This window comes from Polyergus mexicanus, unplaced genomic scaffold (genome assembly GCF_030449975.1).
Source record: "Polyergus mexicanus isolate NDT 795.1 unplaced genomic scaffold, iyPolMexi1.0 SCAF_1, whole genome shotgun sequence".
Classification (NCBI taxonomy): domain Eukaryota; kingdom Metazoa; phylum Arthropoda; class Insecta; order Hymenoptera; family Formicidae; genus Polyergus; species Polyergus mexicanus.
The window spans coordinates 12282495-12300967 of NW_027223321.1; the positions used below are offsets into that span (position 1 = coordinate 12282495).

Sequence of the window (18473 nt, forward strand, 5' to 3'; positions counted from 1 at the left end):
TTCACATACTTTACTTAATATAATATAAATATTATTTGATTATTATTTAATTATTTAATATATAATAAAAGATTACGTATACAATTATATATAATTGAATCATAAAACGAGAAATATTATTGAGAGAGTTTTTTTTTAGAATATTATTAATATGTAATTTTTCATTTTTTTTTTTTTTTTTCCTTTTACAATAGATAACACGGTGCAAAATATTTGTATCTTTTGTTATTCAACTACATGCAATATACATACATACATACATACGATTGATGAAACATTGGAAAAGCCGCAATGTTTAGGCTTGAATAGGTACATCACTGATGATAACGCGCGGCGCGGACAGACTTATCGCGTGATGCGTAGAAATCTTTATTGCAGCGACGCATTTTGCGATCCTCTTTAAGCTCGATAAATTTATTTGCCTAATGTTTATCAAATAATATACGAGTGATCGAGTGTTGAGGAACACGTGGCGAGGAATACATGTCGCACCATTATTCGGAAGCGCGTCTTCTCGATGCAACCAGTTGCAGTCTCGAACACTTGTGGACTAAGATTTCTCGAGATGGGAAACGTGTCTGAAAAGGATAACAGAATAATACCAAGTTAATTAATCGAAGAAAAGGCAATCAAACGACATGAAAATAATTAAAAAGATAATAATTATAAAAGAAAATACATGATAATAACGGGTCGACAGAATCGAAAAAATTAATCGAACATGATATTCGATAATGTCACATTATACACTGAATAATGAATACAATAATTCGTATGAATGGCAAAAAATTTTTGACAATTACATACATGATTTAAGAGCTGTTTACTTCGATTTATATATTTGTTATATTATTTATGCAGAAAAAAAATTATTTTTTAATTATTAAATAATACGCAATCAAATGACATGAAAATAATTAAAAAGATAATAATTATAAAAGAAAATACATGATAATAACGGGTCGACAGAATCGAAAAAATTAATCAAACATGATATTCGATAATGTCACATTATACACTGAATAATGAATACAATAATTCGTATGAATGGCAAAAAATTGTTGACAATTACATACATGATTTAAGAGCTGTTTACTTCGATTTATATATTTGTTATATTATTTATACAGAAAAAAAAATTATTTTTTAATTATTAAATAATACGCTTGTAAGGCCCGTTCTACAATAAGTCGTTAGTCGTAAACAAATTGACTAACCAAAGTCGATTATTTGAAGAATATTCTCGGAATAATCGATTATGTCGATTGTTCAGAAAATACGTCAATAAAAATTGTTCTTATCTGTTCGGCCCGTTCTACAATAAGTCGTTTATCATTAAATATAAACAAATTGACCAATCATAATCGATTATTCCAAGAATATTCTCGAAATAATCGACTATGCTTGGTCAATTTGCTTATATTTAATGATTAACGAAAACAGATAATAACAATTTTTATTGACGTATTTTCCAAACAAAAACCTTTATCGTCGCATTATATACATTTGGGATTTATCTGTGAGCAAACGAGGACTAAACAGACATATGTCCTTTAATCGCATACCAGAACATGACTGATTGTTTACCGGGGCTACGGGCTAAATATACATTGCGATAATATACTCATATTCATGGATGTATCTCTCATGAAATGTTTTCGCTTATACATATTCTACGAGAGTTTCTTTTTGACCCATAAGTTACGTGCTCGTTAGCGTTTTCTAATCTCTCGTATTTTTGAGGAAGAGAGTATTTTTTAGGGAGGGGGGAAAAAAACGACAAAGATTAATAAACTCGTCGATTTGATTTACTTCTTACTTATTTCGAATCCTGATAAATATTTGTTCGTGAGAATTTTATTAAATCTTTAAAGATAGATAGCGCGCGTACACAACCACTTATACGACTATCTTTAGCCATATTAGAAATATTTACGATAAACATTGTTTTCGTGTAAAATGTTACGTTGGTTATGCGTAGCAGAGAACTTTATTATGTAATGTTTATTTATTTTAGAAGACGAGGCAGAAAATGTATTGCTGTATTTAGCTGAAGTTATTTAATATTAATTTGTGTCTGCTACGAGATGTAATATACTTACTCGATTTTGGAAAAAATAGAAAAATAGATATTTTTTACAAGAATATTATTTATTATACGTGAGTTTCAAATAGCTCTGAAATTATATATGTAATTATTAAACATTTTGTCACATTGATACGGAAGTTATCGGATTTATTGCTCGGTATATAAGATGAAATTATCGAATGTCGCGTTCGATTAATTTTTCCGATTCCATCGGCCCGTTATTATCATATAATGTTTCCTTTTTTTCAATTATTTTAGCTGACTTTTCTTCGAACAATCAACTTGATCATTCCGTTATCCCTTTTGGACGCGTTTCGCAAATTTTTTTCGCCGTTTCTTGTTAGAAGAAAGATCCAACGGGTCTTTCAACCCTTAGAAGGGGACGTGTTCCCTTTTCCCATCGCCCTTCGTCCCTCTCGCACCATAGGTGCAGCGACACAATGGATGACGCATCCCCTTGCTTCGTGACGCGCGCGAGAAATTACCGATATACGACGCTCGTGAATAGGCGCGCGTGAGCGTGTGCCCTCTCCGGTATCCTACGTGCGCGCGATCCCGACTGGGTAAACAAGACGAGCCTCTCAAGGACCCGAGAGCGATATTATCGCGCTCGTTAGTAGAGCTCTCGCAGGCTGCGTATAATAACGCGCTCGTGGGCGCCGGTATATAAAAGCGGCGCTACGCCCCGCCATCGACGCTTGTCTCGCGCGGCGATTTCAAGAGCGAACGTCTCGCGCGACGCATCACCGGTGCCTCCGAAATCGCGATCGGGCAAAATCGATTTTTCCGCGATACGTCGGGGCGGGAGCGACGATATCGTTGCGCGTGTATAACGCGCGCGAGATCTATGATCGGGTGGAACAGTGAGAGGAGCGTGTTGCGGAAACGTAGTCACGGTCCGAGAACGGTGCTCCCTCGGAGCGCGAGTTTCCCCGCCGGCGGTACGTCGGATTTCCAAAACAAGCAGAGAGGGGCGAGGATGTGGCTGAAGGTGCTCAGGCAGAATATAACGCATCTGGCTCGCAGGGCGAAAGGTGAGATGGCGCGCGCGCGCGCGCGCGCTCATCGTGCTTCCGTTATTCGTTTACTTACGCGAAAGCTCGATTAAAATAACGTTAACGATCGCGCGTATCGGGGAGTTTTCGCTCGAAAAAATAATCAATCACAATTTAGCGCGGCAGAATATATAGATACGCGCCTGCCATTTTTGTCGATGCCGCAAACTGCAGGTATGCATCTGTGAGACGAAAACACGCGTGGATAAAAAAAAAAAAAAAGAAAGGAGGAAAGTACGATTTAATGTGAGAATTTTTTAATGGGAAACAAACTTGATTTATATGCATTCTGTCGTTGAAGTAATAATAACAAGACGATCTTTCTACGGCTCAGCTCTTGCGCTCGATCTTCATAAATCTATATAATATATTTTTCAAAACATGTATGTGTATAATATTTTGAAAATTTTTATATCGTCTACCGTTTTAATTTTTTCTTTCTTATTTTTATTTATCGCGTTTACCAGCTCTTTAAGTATATCTAAAAAAAATTTTTTTTTTTTCTTTAAAATTTAGTACGCGCATTTCTAAGCCTACTATATCGTAGACATATATTTATTGCGCAAAAGTACAACTTTATCTCGACATAAAAAAAATAGCCATGATTAAAGGTTAAGGTTGTGCACGCGCCTGCGGAGAGGTGTACTTCATCGAAAGAGTGAGAGAGAGAGAGAGAGAGAGAGAAAGCGCGCGCGAAATAAAAGCTGCTTATTTTATCACGCTCGCCTTTGATCGATAATCGAACGAGCTATTTATCCGCCTCTTCGCTTTTGCTTCGAGCTAACGCGAAATTATTACTCTCTTTTAGAGAGGAGAGCAATTTTGTCGCCTCCCTTGCGAATAGTCATCTGAGCACGCAATTTCGTACACGGCTTCTTAATTTCGTTAAGGTATCTCTTCTTTTCTCGCACATATGTTTCGATACGTTTCAACGAGCATTTAAATGACCAATTGTATATTTTTCTATAAAAGCTCTCAGATTCGTTACGTTGATAATATTTTTAATAAATATTTTTTTATCATTTATATCCCGTTATACGTTGTTAGAACAATTTATTTCACACGTCAAAATCGCACAAATTGAAGTATACATAATGACATTCTTCCCTTGAAATCAAAATGAACTGCTTTATTTCTTTCTCCACTTAACATTTATCCTCTAACGCGAATTGCATTATACGTCTAATTTAAGGAAAATGATCGAATGACATTCATGGATTTGTCCATACATGACGTATGTATATTTCGTTGAGTTTTGTCAGCGAAAAAAGGGAAGATATTATTTCGATAAACACTACCCCTGCAATAAATGATAATATCATTTTATTTTACGTATTTTATATTACGTTAAAAACATCAATTTCGTTCTCTGCCAAATTTAACGATGTTTGAGGGAACTGTTGCGTTATTTAAACTTTACTATACAGGAATCAAACGTGAATTAAAACTTCACAAAATGCAAGGAAATATTTACTGCTGCTCTTTAATCACAAATTACTCGTGAAGAATTACATCGATGAAACCGTACGACCTATACTCATACTTACGTTATTCTTACAAAGATACCTAGATACTTATTGCAAGAAGTGGATCGAAGAAGGTGCTCGACCTCAGTCCAGGGACGCCTTAAGATATTTAAGTGCTTGTGGATAACACAATGTGTATTTTAAGTATAATGAAACCACGTAATAACCGAATGAAATAATTACTCTGTTTGAAAAAATAATCTATAAATAAGTAAAGAGTCTCTCTCTCTCTCTCTCTCTCTCTCTCTCTCTCTCTCTCTCTCGAATAATCATATATTCTAAAGATCGTTATATTCGAGGGTATTAAATGGAAATATACATATTACAATTTTCATTTACTGTAGAAAAGAGAATATTTCTCGTTCGTAGAAATCGGATTTTATGTAAAACAAAGCTACTATATAATTTTTATCAAAATTATTAACATCGTTCTATAGCTAAAACTAATTAAGCTCGATAATTTAAGAAGTTTAGTGTAATAAAAATGAAAGAAATTTTTTTATTGATTTCGAACGAAATGTTCGATTGAATCTTGAACTTGAAAAAAAAAAAGGTATATATCCCATTGAATTTTTCTCGGATTATATAAGCTTGAAAAGTCGGTTGCCTACTTTTGCCGGGATAAAATTGCGAGGGAATAACAACGTAAGTACGAGATTGGCTGGCGCCTATAATTCGAGAGAGGGCGTTTCTTGCAAAACTTGCTCTCTCTCGGGGAAAGGAATCGCTTACGGAGGAATGTCGTGTACGTCTATCGTCGATCGACGATGAGTCATACACCCCCGCGTATATCCGGTGCTTTTAAAGACGGTTTGTTAACCTCGTTTTATACGTAGAAGCCGCATAATCGGGTATTACGCGCGATTATACGCACGTGCGAACATAGCTAAATTCGCCGATCGTGATCAACGAGCCGCTCGGACATTTGAGATTGCGACAGAAATCGCGAAATTTCTTCGCGTATTCTGCTATGCAAGTCGACGATATCTAAAAATCTTTCGCAAATTTTTTCAATCGAATAAATCGATATAAAAAGATTTTCCATTTATTTTAACATTTTTAAATTAAATTATTAAAAAGGATTAGTTTTTGTCTTTCCCCCCCCCCCCCCCCCCCCGAAAAATACCGGTTTAAAATCCATACCACTGGTATGGATTTTATCTAATGACTGTGGAATTTTGACAGCCCTGGTATTTTTCGAAAGCGATCCTTTTTTAATGCCCTAAAAATAAATAAAAATGAATACATTGAGAGTTACTCTGTATTTATATATTTACATATTTTTCTATCTATCCGAGAAAAAACGATATAATAAATATAATCTGATACGAATATAATAATTAGTTAAAAAAGGATCTGATCACTTATATATGTTATATGCGGTCTTACGTAAAATTATATGTTATCAGATAATCATGTATATTTATATCCGACTAGGTTGTACCATTTTTTCTCGAGTATTTATAATTTTAATGTAAATATATGTACAACACAATATGCAAACGCTTATCGATGCAAGAAATTGATACGTTATTTGCATTTTGTGCATCTTTTCGGAAGAAAATGTATGCGCGAGCGGTTTCTCCACGAGGAGGGCACGCTCGTGCGTCTTTCTAGGTCGCTTCTTCTCTTGCCCTAATAATGAAAATCCTTGACGTATCGGTCACGTCGTACGCGCTTGCGCAGCGTTTGCTTTTTCGTCGCCCGGGTGCATTTACCCGAGTAAACTCGATCTACTGCACCGGTGGGGCAGGTGGGACAGGTGAATAATTTGTTGTTCGACTTTGTTACGTAATTCCGTGATGAATATGTGCGTGACGAGGCGCGGATGGTCACGCGATGGGTATTATTTTAAGAACCGACCCGCGTCACATTTTAAGTTTGTCAACCTCTTTCCTAACGTTGTTTCTTACAAACGTGTTTCTTTTTCTCTCTCTCTCTCTCTCTCTCTCTCTCTCTCTCTCTCTCTCTGTCTGTCTTTCCTTTTTGGCTACAAAATACACGTGCGTCTCTCTAGCTCGCGGGTCATTCGATGGGACGTGACGATAGTCACGAAGGCGAGTTTTCAGGTCGACCTTGATATGGCGAGATACAAAAGTACGACGTACTTATTTGAGCGTACTGATGTATGGCAGGAAACGTTATGTCAAAATATGGCACGTGGATCAGATGCTTTGAGCTTTAAGGTTAAACTAAAAACCTTAGGGATTACGAGGAAGAGAGATTATCGACATTTCAACATTACTGGAACGCAAAGAAATACATTTATATTGACAGCGAACGTCACATTAGAAAAAAACGAGTTGGCGCGTAAAAAAAGTGATGATGAAAAATTTAACGTGACACAATCAACTGCGTTCTAGAAAAATCGCAACTAAGTTTAATGCACCTTAAACTTATCCTTAATTCGACGCAATAATTAACCATGCTTATCGCATCGCAGGCTATTTCCTGAGATACGCGTCTATTTTTCGATGTACGACTTTGATGTACAATATGATGTAGTAATTAAATAATAATTAAATAATAATTTAGTTAGAGTTTATTAATATAATTGATATGTATTATATATGTGTAAGTGTAATTTCACGAAGGATGGGATAAAAAGGTTTACAATTTTATTAATCAAATATTATATTATATATATTATACGTTCGTGTTGGATTTTTATATAGACTGATTTATTAATTATATAGTTACGTTGCCGCATTAAATGATAAAATGTAATGCCGTGCATTTCATTGACGATAAAAGTATTAATATTGCTCTTTTTGCTTTATCTGATTAAAAAAATTTTAAATATAATGACGAATGATAGATTAATAAATTTCCATATGCGGCTCTTACGCGCACACAGTTCAAACAACAAATATATATATATTTGAATATATTAATAATAAAAGCGTATTAACTATAATAGATATTCATATGTATATATTTACATGTTATAATTTTTTTATCAGTGAATTCAATATTAAAGAATTTTATCGAATTTTCTCCTATCTTTTATATATGTATATTATTAATATATTACGTTAACGTGTAAAAAGATTTTTACTGCAGAATCGATTACGAGTTAATCAAAGGATGTCAATATAATTTTGTAACCACACACACACACACATATATATATATATACGTATCATTCAAATGTAGTTATTATTGCGCCATTAACTTGCATCATTTAGCGATTTCAAATACTTAATACAATATTCTCTTATTATTCGTAATCAAATAGAATATATATTAATCATACGGATCGTTAAAAGTTCTCTTTCCGCCGAGATTTGAGTCATTTCCGCGGACGATCAAATTTTCATGTTCACTTTGGCATTGCCGGATATATAAATATTTTTAAATACTTCCCCGTGTCCGAGCGGCCACGTTATTCGTGCATTATTGACATGCATTCTTTACCGAGTGGAATGCAGCCTCGACGATCCGAACGTTCGTCGCTACGTGACGACAGTCACGGACAGTCGGTTTCCACGGCTTCTCGATGACTAAACCAGCTGGGGAAAGGGGAGTAAAGGGGAATAGATATTGTGCCTTTCTTGTAACTTCAACCCTTTCGCTACCGATGACGAATACACGTCCGCTCGGAAGCACCGCGCGTTCCTCGCGTGGCGAGACAAAAACAAGAGTGTTTCCACCCACGCGATTAAGTAGGAACTGAATGGATTACTTATGTCAAAAATTAATAAATCTAATTTCTAGTAATCTATATATTTTGCGAATGAATTTGAGAATTCATGAATTTAACATTATAATAATAAAATTAATAACTAACTTATGCGAGTTAAAGTAAAGCTCTGCCCTGTAGAATTAAAATTTTTATTTTCATGAATTTATTTGTATAATTACTAGAAAATTTTCGTGGTCGTTATAAAAAAGTTAGTTCGATATTTTGAGATTAAATTCTATTCTACAGGGAAAATCTTTTTTTTTTTTTTTAACTCATAAATTAATTATCAATTTTATAGCTTAAAAGTGCTTTGCGCAATCACATTTCACGAATCTCGAAATGGTATTAGATTTATTAACTTTTGACGTAACTGATCTGTCCAATTCCTCCTTAAAGTAACATCTTCGCAATATGACCAGTTCTCAAATGTCGTTCTCGATAATATCCTGTTGCGATAACAAATTACGAAATTATTAGATGAGTCTCTTTATACTTTCTTTTTATCCAATCTTACAAAATGCCCATAAAAATGCATTTGAGATAAAGAAAACGATAGAGTTGAAAAATATTTATTATTTAAAAGAGGGTATTAATAATCGTGGAAATTTTATGCTATCTTTTAGTTTCTTCGAGCAATTAAGTAATTTACGACAAACAAATATGATATTCGATCGACAATTTGGTTCTTATCAATTAATAAAAGATCATCATTGCGTAAAAAAACACTTATCTTTTCGAAAGGACTATCACGGTCGGCTTACGCAATGTTTATTATGCAACGAACATACAAGACTAGCTTTGGTAGTACAAACCGCTCGACAATATTATTACTAACCAATGTATTATAATACCGGTTCTCCGAAACGTGGGAATAGATTGTCAATGCCAGACGCGAATATGATAAATATGTTGCTTTTAGAAAAGATATTTCGCTATTCTCATTTTATTTTAAAAAATATTTTGTACTTGGAAATATTTTAAATATCCTTTGGAAATATATATAACGTTAAAACATATTAAAAGATAAAAGTTTTTGAACGATACATTAGAAATTAATATAATATCTCTTTTTTCTTAGACGATTTTCTTAGAAGATTAAATTGTACACATACATTCATTTATTTTATCGATGTATATTTTTTATTTATGATTGATACACGTTGTGCGTTTTTATTCAGTTTTTTTGTCAAAGTCTGGATATTCTATAACGATGCATTATATTTCTCAACATGATCAAAGATCGTACGAAGCTCCGTTGCGAAAATACACGGACGCGAAACATGTCGCTATTTGCGAAACTTGTTCTTGTATCAAGCGAAACGTCTCAAGACTCCGCTAACTGCTATTAGCCTGCACTTTATAACAGTTTCAGACTGTTCGGTTTCAAGTACAAACGCAAAAATAGTCTTACACGAGAGCGATGATTAATTGTTTATCGCAATCGTAGTACAAAAGCTGTGTACACAAAATGCATCGACTAACAATGTATATTTGCAGATACAATTTGAAATTTTCATAGTATAAACATATCTCTGTATTTACTTTCAATCGTAAAAGTTTTAATCAAATTTCGAACTGAAATCATATATCAGGATACATTCATTGAACGTAACAAGAATGTTAATATTTTATTGGCAGATTTCGTGTCACATAATTACAACGGATTTGATTCTGATCTTAATATAATTAGCTAAAATTATCGTAATCGTTATAATCCTCGTTAAAATTAAATCACTATAAAGTAAGTGGAAATAAACGCGTACATAATATGAACTGATGCATACGTACATTTAATATTATGAAAGTTGTCACGTTCTTTGCAAATTGTGTTGGTTCATAATTTTTAAGGCAGACATTTGGCGACAGTTGGCGATGCTGCGTCTCTCGCAAATTTGTTCGAAACTTCTTAAACAGACATCGTCGAAAGAGATGCGTATTAGCGCCCGCCAAGGACGCCGCATCCTTGGAGCCATCTGCGTCTTGTAGGAAAAATATCCAGCGAAATAGTTCGCGCGACGATGCGCTGTCGTTTAAGGATATTTTTTTTCTATTGCAAAAAAAAAATCATCTTTCCCTCGAAATTCTCTTTTTAGCGCCGTCAGCCGGTGGTTGAGACTTGGAAACTCGATTTCATCTAACTTTTGTACAATCGGGATTTCTTTCATTTCTTTTTTTTTTATGTAACGAAGATGAAAGTGTCAATTATGTTTACCCTTTTGGGACAAAAAATATATTTGGACAGAAATATACGTTTTAAAATTTGTTGTTTGCATCCTTTTTTTTATGTGGTTACATTTTTAGCCTTATGGAGAAAAATAAACATCGATAAACGATAAACGTCAGCTATGTCGCTAATGTCAGTTATTTATTACATATAAACCGAGTTAATAGCTTAATGTTTAATTGAATTTTTCGAGAAAATGTAAAAGGAGAAACTATTATGTTGAAAATTATTATCTGCGAAATTATTATGGAATTAATTTTTCATTTAAATAATTAAATCTCTAATTTATACTATTTTTCTCTCACCTTCCCTTTCCTCGCGATTATTTAATTTTGTAATATGTAATATATTAAACGGAGCAATAAATAAACAAACGTCAATATAATCCTCGTGAACTAACTCCGGACGATTATCAGACATCGCTGCCAAGATTTTTTACGCTAAATTCAATTAAGCAAACAAACGACTGTAGATATTTTACTTAAGAAATTTCGCAGTTCGAATGAAAATATATCGAATAGAGAGAAAAAAAAATTCTATATTGAAAAGTTTTGTCTAGGTAATTGGTACTCGTTGACAAACGTTGATGTTAATGCCTGCTTCCGATGCAATTAGCGAAACATGTCTCGCGTCTAAGGACAATTTTCCTCGGTTATGTTAGTAGGTCAAGCGTTCTTCACAAGCTCGAACGTTCATTTTGCTGGCACGTCGAGGGTACATTTGCGCATTTTCATCGAGGAGAGGCTCTTTCGTATAGCGAAGGATTTCTCCCTTTGTTCCTTGCGCATCCTTGGCGCGCTCCTCTATCGCGCCTCGCCGTCTCGACTATTACGTTTTCCAGACGAGAATTATCCTTGGGCTTTAATGGAGGCCACAGGAATCATGGTGTGATCGTCGTCCTTTATTTTACTTACTCTCGTGCATATATATATATATAGATGAATACAATGGGGGGAGCGCGCTTCTGGGGTACGCTATCAATCGTAGGTCGCGGCGGTATTGATTTCAGGGGGAAATTGTGGGGGGGGGGAGGGAGGGAGAAAGGGTCGCCCGCCGACCGTAATTCGAGACTTTACTGCCGTGGCTCCTCGTATCTGTTCGCGACGAACCTCCTTTCTCTCTCTCTCTCTCTCTCACTCTCTTTTCCTCGAGATATCGACATAGCGAGAGTATCACGGAAGAAGGAGAAGCGCCTTTTCTTCGGCCGAAAAGTTCGATACTCCTATCTCGGTGTCACGTGGAATAAGACTCGATCCTTTTGCGCGGGGACTCTCTCCTACGCTCATCCATCCGGCACAAATTTAAATGAGTTCCCTCTCGCAGAGTACGGTCATGCATTTTAATTCACGGCTTGGTGCACATGCACTCGAATCCCGTCCGCTTGGTTCGCTTGCACCGGTCGGTCGAGCGATTCGAATACGAGAATATTGCGGCGCTCGTTGGATTGCGCATCATCTGCTTTACATACAATTCATATATTTTACGAGACCTATCGTCTTTATATGAACGCGAAAGGCGAAATATTAATATACGAGATATATTGTATAAAAGATAATGTTTATAGGAATTAAAAGAGAATGTCAAGAAAGGATTTGATTTCTTAAATTGTAACTTGTTTCTCACTTTTAATTTTAACATCATCTCATTTAACACACATTACACATTTATTTTGAATTTTATTCGCTTAATGTGGAAGTTAACGCGAGAAGGATAATTTAATACACACTGGACATGAGAGTACGCGGAATTTGCTTTTTTATTATCATAGTAAGATAAATTATTATTCTCTCGGATATAGTTGATCTCAATATTCCACACAACGCGCGATAACATTTCACTGCACATCATAATAAAGTAGCTCTTTTTAGGGCGGGTCAGGATAACAATATGATTTATGGGCCTATTAAGAAAGCAATGTATTATCTCTTAAAATAGATTATCCCATTTCAAAAATACCATCGCGATAAATCGGCAACGTTCTGCAAATCGTTGCCCACTCTCCGTGCTGAGCACTCTTACATATTTTATTGCATAATCATCGTTTACGATTATAAATATATAGCTGCAGGTATTTAATACGTAATATTTTTCTTACGGCACGATTCCAATAATGAATCGAAATGATTGGACGAAAAGATGATGCGAAGAAACTTTTTATCTAAGTGAAGATTCAATTTCCGATGAGCGATAATTTTTGCGGGGTAGGGGGAGGCAGTTTTTGATTAGTATCTGTCAGTGAATTGATATCGTAAGGATCTGTCTTAGACCTATATCTTGTCTGGCGACGTTGACGTTGACGCCTCTTATCGTACTTGTAGTGCTCTAGTTAATCTTCTAGATAATCCTCCTTTCTATCAGATTCATCGATAATCAGTACACAGCCCGTTGTAATTAACAATTACAACATCGTGATTTATGAAAAGAAAATATCACCAATTTGACATAAATCGATCCTTTTAAATCCCGTGTCATTCTCGGACGATGAATGTAATTGTTATTCAAACGTGATATGTATTTGAAAACAATCTATTGGTTATTTTTTTAAATGGATATATACACATTTTTAATTATTATAACTTTTTTAAACATACACGATATTAAAATTTATATACATATTTCTTGCACACTTAAAAAATGGTGAAACTTATATGCACAGAAGGTATAAAATTAGAAAACAAAAATCATAATTATTTAGTTACGCATAATTAGAAATATTATAATTATCTAATTACATAACTATTCAATGACAATAATTGAAATGTGTGGAAATGTACTTGAGAATTCATAGAAACACACAAAAACAAAATTTATTTCAATGTTACATTAATAATTTTTCTCGGATGAGTTTGTGTATGCGATAATATTGTATATATATATATATATACTTTATTATACAAAATATATTATATACTTAATGATAAATAATACGGGGGGAGGGGGAAGGGCTTGCTGATGTCGACATCCTTGTTTTACGCGGGAACGAATTCGCTTTGGGATTACGCTGCGACGAGGCATCTGATGCATACGAATTTTCCGGAGCCTCAGAGAGAATGTATGGTATATAAATTAAAAGCGGAATGGGGTAGGGGATGAAGGGAGGGGTCTCGTCGACCCCGTTCCAGATTCCAGTTGAATATTTCCATCGGCCGCGTCGTTGTTATTTATCGCTTTATCTCGCGGGATTTATGCGCGTCGTTTCGCAGAATATCTTTCGGCATGTGATTCAGTGATTCCGCGGACGAGGCGTGCGGTGGGTTTTTTTTTTTTTTTTTTCTCGAAATGGATAAAGAAAGTCCCGTTCGACCGTTCGATTCCCTATTAAGCGATCGGATGACGGTTTTCATTCAGACTCGAATTTCGTGGTGGCTAAGTTTAAACACCGAAATATATATAAATACGACGGCGCGGCCGACGTCGTCTTTTACACACGTTGGCGCCTTTCGTTAAAAAAAAAAAAAAAAAAATAAAAATAAAGAAAAATATTTCTTAATTTATCACCGCGTAGTGTGCCTCTCTTTTCTTCTTGTTACATCAATACTTGCGTCGGGAGAAACGGTACGTTTCTGACCGAGTGTATACTCTAAGCGTTGTAACATGTATTGAAAATATGTATATAAATATGTGAAACAAAATATAAAAGAGGTGTATTTTAGATAATAGATGAGTTTCGAATGTTTTCATGCATATAAGAGAAAGAATGATTATGTAATTTATATGTATTAGATATTTTTTTACGAAATATTGTAAGACAAAGATTTGATATGGATATTTAAAGGAAAAAACCTTTGAGAGAATTACTTTAAAATAATAAATAGCGACGCATATTTACATATATATATATACAATATTTTTTGGACGTAGAAATTTTAAATATACCTATTATTCTATTACAAATTTTGCAATAAAATTATGTATATAGTGATATTATAATATATTTATTATAATTATATATACAATATTATACTCAATCATCCCGAAAGGAGTAACTTTAAACGATAATTCGCAACGCGAATATACTTTGGACTTACTTCTCTTCGGAGAAACGCTCAATCGGTGACACATTATACTGCAGACAATGACTGACTCATGCATTTATATTTACGTCTTGTTGTTCGGCTATGAACTATCAGGCATCGATAACTCACTGGCACGAGTCGCGCGAGCGTCAGTCAATGCTAATAATCGAGAGAGAGACGCGATTTACGAGCTGTCGACGACGTACGTACGCGACGTCAATAATTTACGAGGTGCGTAATAGACTTCCTTGTCAGCCAAGCACTTCATTGTTGCAAGCGAATTCTCTCTCTCTCTCTCTCTCTCTCTCTCTCTCTCTTTCATTCCGGGAGCAAAACTTCGACAAAGGATGACTTGGACTCGTACCCGGGAATAATCGCTCTTCCTAGCGTGCGTTACTACTTGGACGGCTACCACTTAGCTATTAAGTTTCTATGTATCAATGCTCGCTTTCAATATTATACGGATGCATTGTTGTGCGAACGGCACGCGAAGTTGAACGCTCGTACAATCGTGTAAAAAGCCCGATAAAGTATTCTCGCTTTTAGATCGCCCTCTTGTCGAGTGACAATCGACCGTGTGGTTACGGTAAATAACGGTGACTAATTGCGACGAATGAGCTTACATTTGACGCTTATTGCATTTGGCGCTGTTGCATTCACAATGGTGTTCCCGCGTACTTTAATCGCGTTATTGATGACATCGGGAAATTATTCACTCTTTAATGTGGAAAAATATGAAATTCACGCGGCCGCCGCGCGAAAATTAAATCCTGATGCGCGCGCGATCCTCATCAAGTACACGTTATAATTCTGAATAATCATCGATATTAATAATTAACGTATATACGCGAATGACAAAATTTTTTACAATAATTTTTTTCACAATAACTCTAATAATCCTTTAAGTTATGATTAATCGTCTTTACATACTAATCTGTTCAAATAAAAAAATATCTGCTAGACGTCGACGTATGAAATTATGTCTATTTAATTCTAAATTAACGACTTCCTGTTTTTTTTTTCCTTTTTATATAGATTATAATACTGTCAGTAGATGGATTTAAAAAGTTGATTTAATCGCGATTACCCCCCCCCCCCCGCCCTGCTCCGCCACCCCTCCCCTTCCATCCTCTCCTCTTCCCTGATGATAGATGTAATATCGCCGCGATTACACGTCGCTTATTTTAATGTCATTAAGAAAATGACATTAAAAGTTCGCACAAAGTTAATCTTCGGTATCGCTTTACACGAGACTTTACGCGTCGCCTATTAATCCTCTGTCTATTATATAATTTCTTTCAGAGGTGAATTTGTTCCCGTAGAATATTCTTGTATGACAAAAAAAAAATTATCTTATCGTATAACTTTATAATATTTGACATATACAATACATATACAGTTGACATTTGCGGTACGTAAATATCGTAAATGAATTATAAAATTCTCTATCGCGTGAAAAAAAAATTCTTTCGGAAAGAGAGATACGAGTTTAGCGGACTGTGTGATCAGATGGACGGATTAATGCATTAAGGATTAAATGGAAATTCGCGGCAGACGATTAATCCGCGCTACAAGTGAGTCCGCGAGATCTCGCCGAATGTGGGAATTCGAGTGGGGAAAACTCGTCCCGGGACTTTGACTCGTTGCGATATATGCGGGTTGAGTAATCGCGCGTAAGCGCCGCGCTATTATTAACGTACAAGCGCGCGCGCGCGGGGGGGGGGGTGGGAGGGTAGGGGCAGAAACATAATCGGCCGTTTCATTAAATATAATAAGCCGTTTTTGCGGCCGCGAATCACGCACCTCGACTTCTCGACGCAATTAGAGCAATCGTGCGTGCCTCTATGCGCGTACGTATCATACATACGTGCGTTGACTGACCGTGTGCAACACGTGCGCGACGACGCGATTGTAACAATGACACGTGCATTGGCGCGAGCCTATCTTGATTACCGAGCGACGAAAAACTCGGACTTTCGTCGACGAACTTTAATCCGTTCGCGCATCTGCAATTCGATTATTTCGCATATTGATAAGAAGAAAAAAAATGTTTGCTGGCGCGTAAAACAAATCGATTAAGGCATTAAGATAATTAAATTGTGTTTAATATATTTCCGATATTTTCCCGCCACGATCTAAAAGATAATTCACCTATATATATAGCTGCGAATACAATTTTCGTTTAATTTGTGATTTATTATAGTAATTAATCGTGCTTAATTATTGAGAAAATTTTCATAGATCAACAACGAGATCTGTCTATTTTTTTTTTTTTTTTTTTTTTAATACATCAGAATATGCTCAAATATATACATTAACAACGAATTTTTTATTAATACATAGTATTAAAAAATTGATATAATTCGGAGAATGTATAAACTAAAGAAAGATATAAATATTATCTTAAGCAGTATAGAATTTTCTAAAATACAAAATATAAAATGATACATTCATGATATATATTCATTTATACGAAATTTTTGAGATTGGATTCACATCATTCTTAAAAAGAGATTCATATGTATGTATACGCAACGTACAATACGCATAGATCAATCCGTGCGTGACGCGCACATGTACACGCTCGCATCTACACACCCAGTATAAACGTATCGAGCACAGGTCGATCCCATGAAAATTATTACGCGTGACGCCCACATCCTCGTGAATAATGCACGTGCCGATGGCGCGCGGGGACCGGAAGCTTCTACCACCGACGGAAATATACGCTTGAAACGTATGATGTTGCTCCACGGCCGCTACACGATGGGAATATCGTAACGGCTCCCGTATTTATAGCTCGCGGTCTGGTTCGCATACCAGTCTGGTTGCGCGAATTTCGCCCTTCAATTGTATTTTCCTATGTCATCGATGTACGCGACATAGACTTTGGGTATGGGTATGTGTGTGTGTGTGTGCATGAACCGAAGAAATAATTTAATTTTGCGAGACGAGTTATTGACAGATTCGCGCGCGTTTGTCTAAACGATTTAATCGCATCCGTTGTGTAAAGCGTTTTACGTTAAATTAACGGAAGCCACTCCGCTTTGTATCAACTGCTACTTTATAGTTACATTTAACACTCTCGATTGTTCAATAACCGCATACACTTTTTTTTATTATTATATTTTTTATTTATTGATTATATATTTATTTTTATTCTATTCATTATTATTTATTATTATATATTTATTTTTATTTTATTCATTATTATTTATTATTATATTTTTCAAAGTCGTACACTATTACATTGATACTGAACCCTTTAACCCTATTAAACAACTTCCCATAGTCTAATTATAAATGACAAAGTAAAGGAACTGTGTTACTCGATACTTTGCTGAGAAACAAAAGGGTTCACCTGCTGCTTTTAATGTATATTTTCCAAATATGAATTATATGATTATATCGTCGCTTTTGACAGTCTTTCTTTCTTCTTAAATACTGATAAGTAATGAAAGAAAAAAGACATTTATATGTATTGTATATTTGTGAAGTAATATTTTTCGTTAAACAAAATTAAGATGATCGAGCTATATAATCGTTATAGGATATCATTTAAGAAGTGATATGAAAAATAATATAAATTTATGGACAATAAAATTTTCGTTAATCCCGATATTTCTTAGCACCATGTCGATGTAAGAAATCCGTGACGTCCATTTCGCAAATCCTACGGCAGCGGTGACATATTTTTTTTTTCCTCATTGTGTTATTAAGGTCGTCACATGGTGCTATTATTATTATGCGCACTCTCTCTCTCTCTCTCTCTCTCTCTCTCTCTCTGTATGAAGCATTAGCATAACGTCCTATACTCTCATTTACATTAAATGGCTTACAATGACGTCATACGTGTGCATTATAAATAAATCATACTG

General features: G+C 35.1%; 1 protein-coding gene across 5 annotated transcripts in view; it reads left to right on the plus strand.

Moving 5' to 3' along the window:
* Positions 1 to 18473, plus strand: part of Tow (target of wingless) — a 45050-nt gene that overhangs the window by 8647 nt on the left and 17930 nt on the right. For 2 of the 5 annotated variants that reach the window (XM_070300280.1, XM_070300289.1), the window contains exon 1: positions 2743 to 3123. The exons of the other annotated variants lie outside the window; for them this stretch is intronic. In XM_070300280.1, the coding sequence (XP_070156381.1) occupies positions 2937 to 3123 (187 nt within the window). In that variant the 5' untranslated portion in view covers positions 2743 to 2936. Of the gene's footprint in view, positions 1 to 2742; positions 3124 to 18473 lie in introns of those variants that run through there. 5 annotated transcript variants of the gene reach the window in all.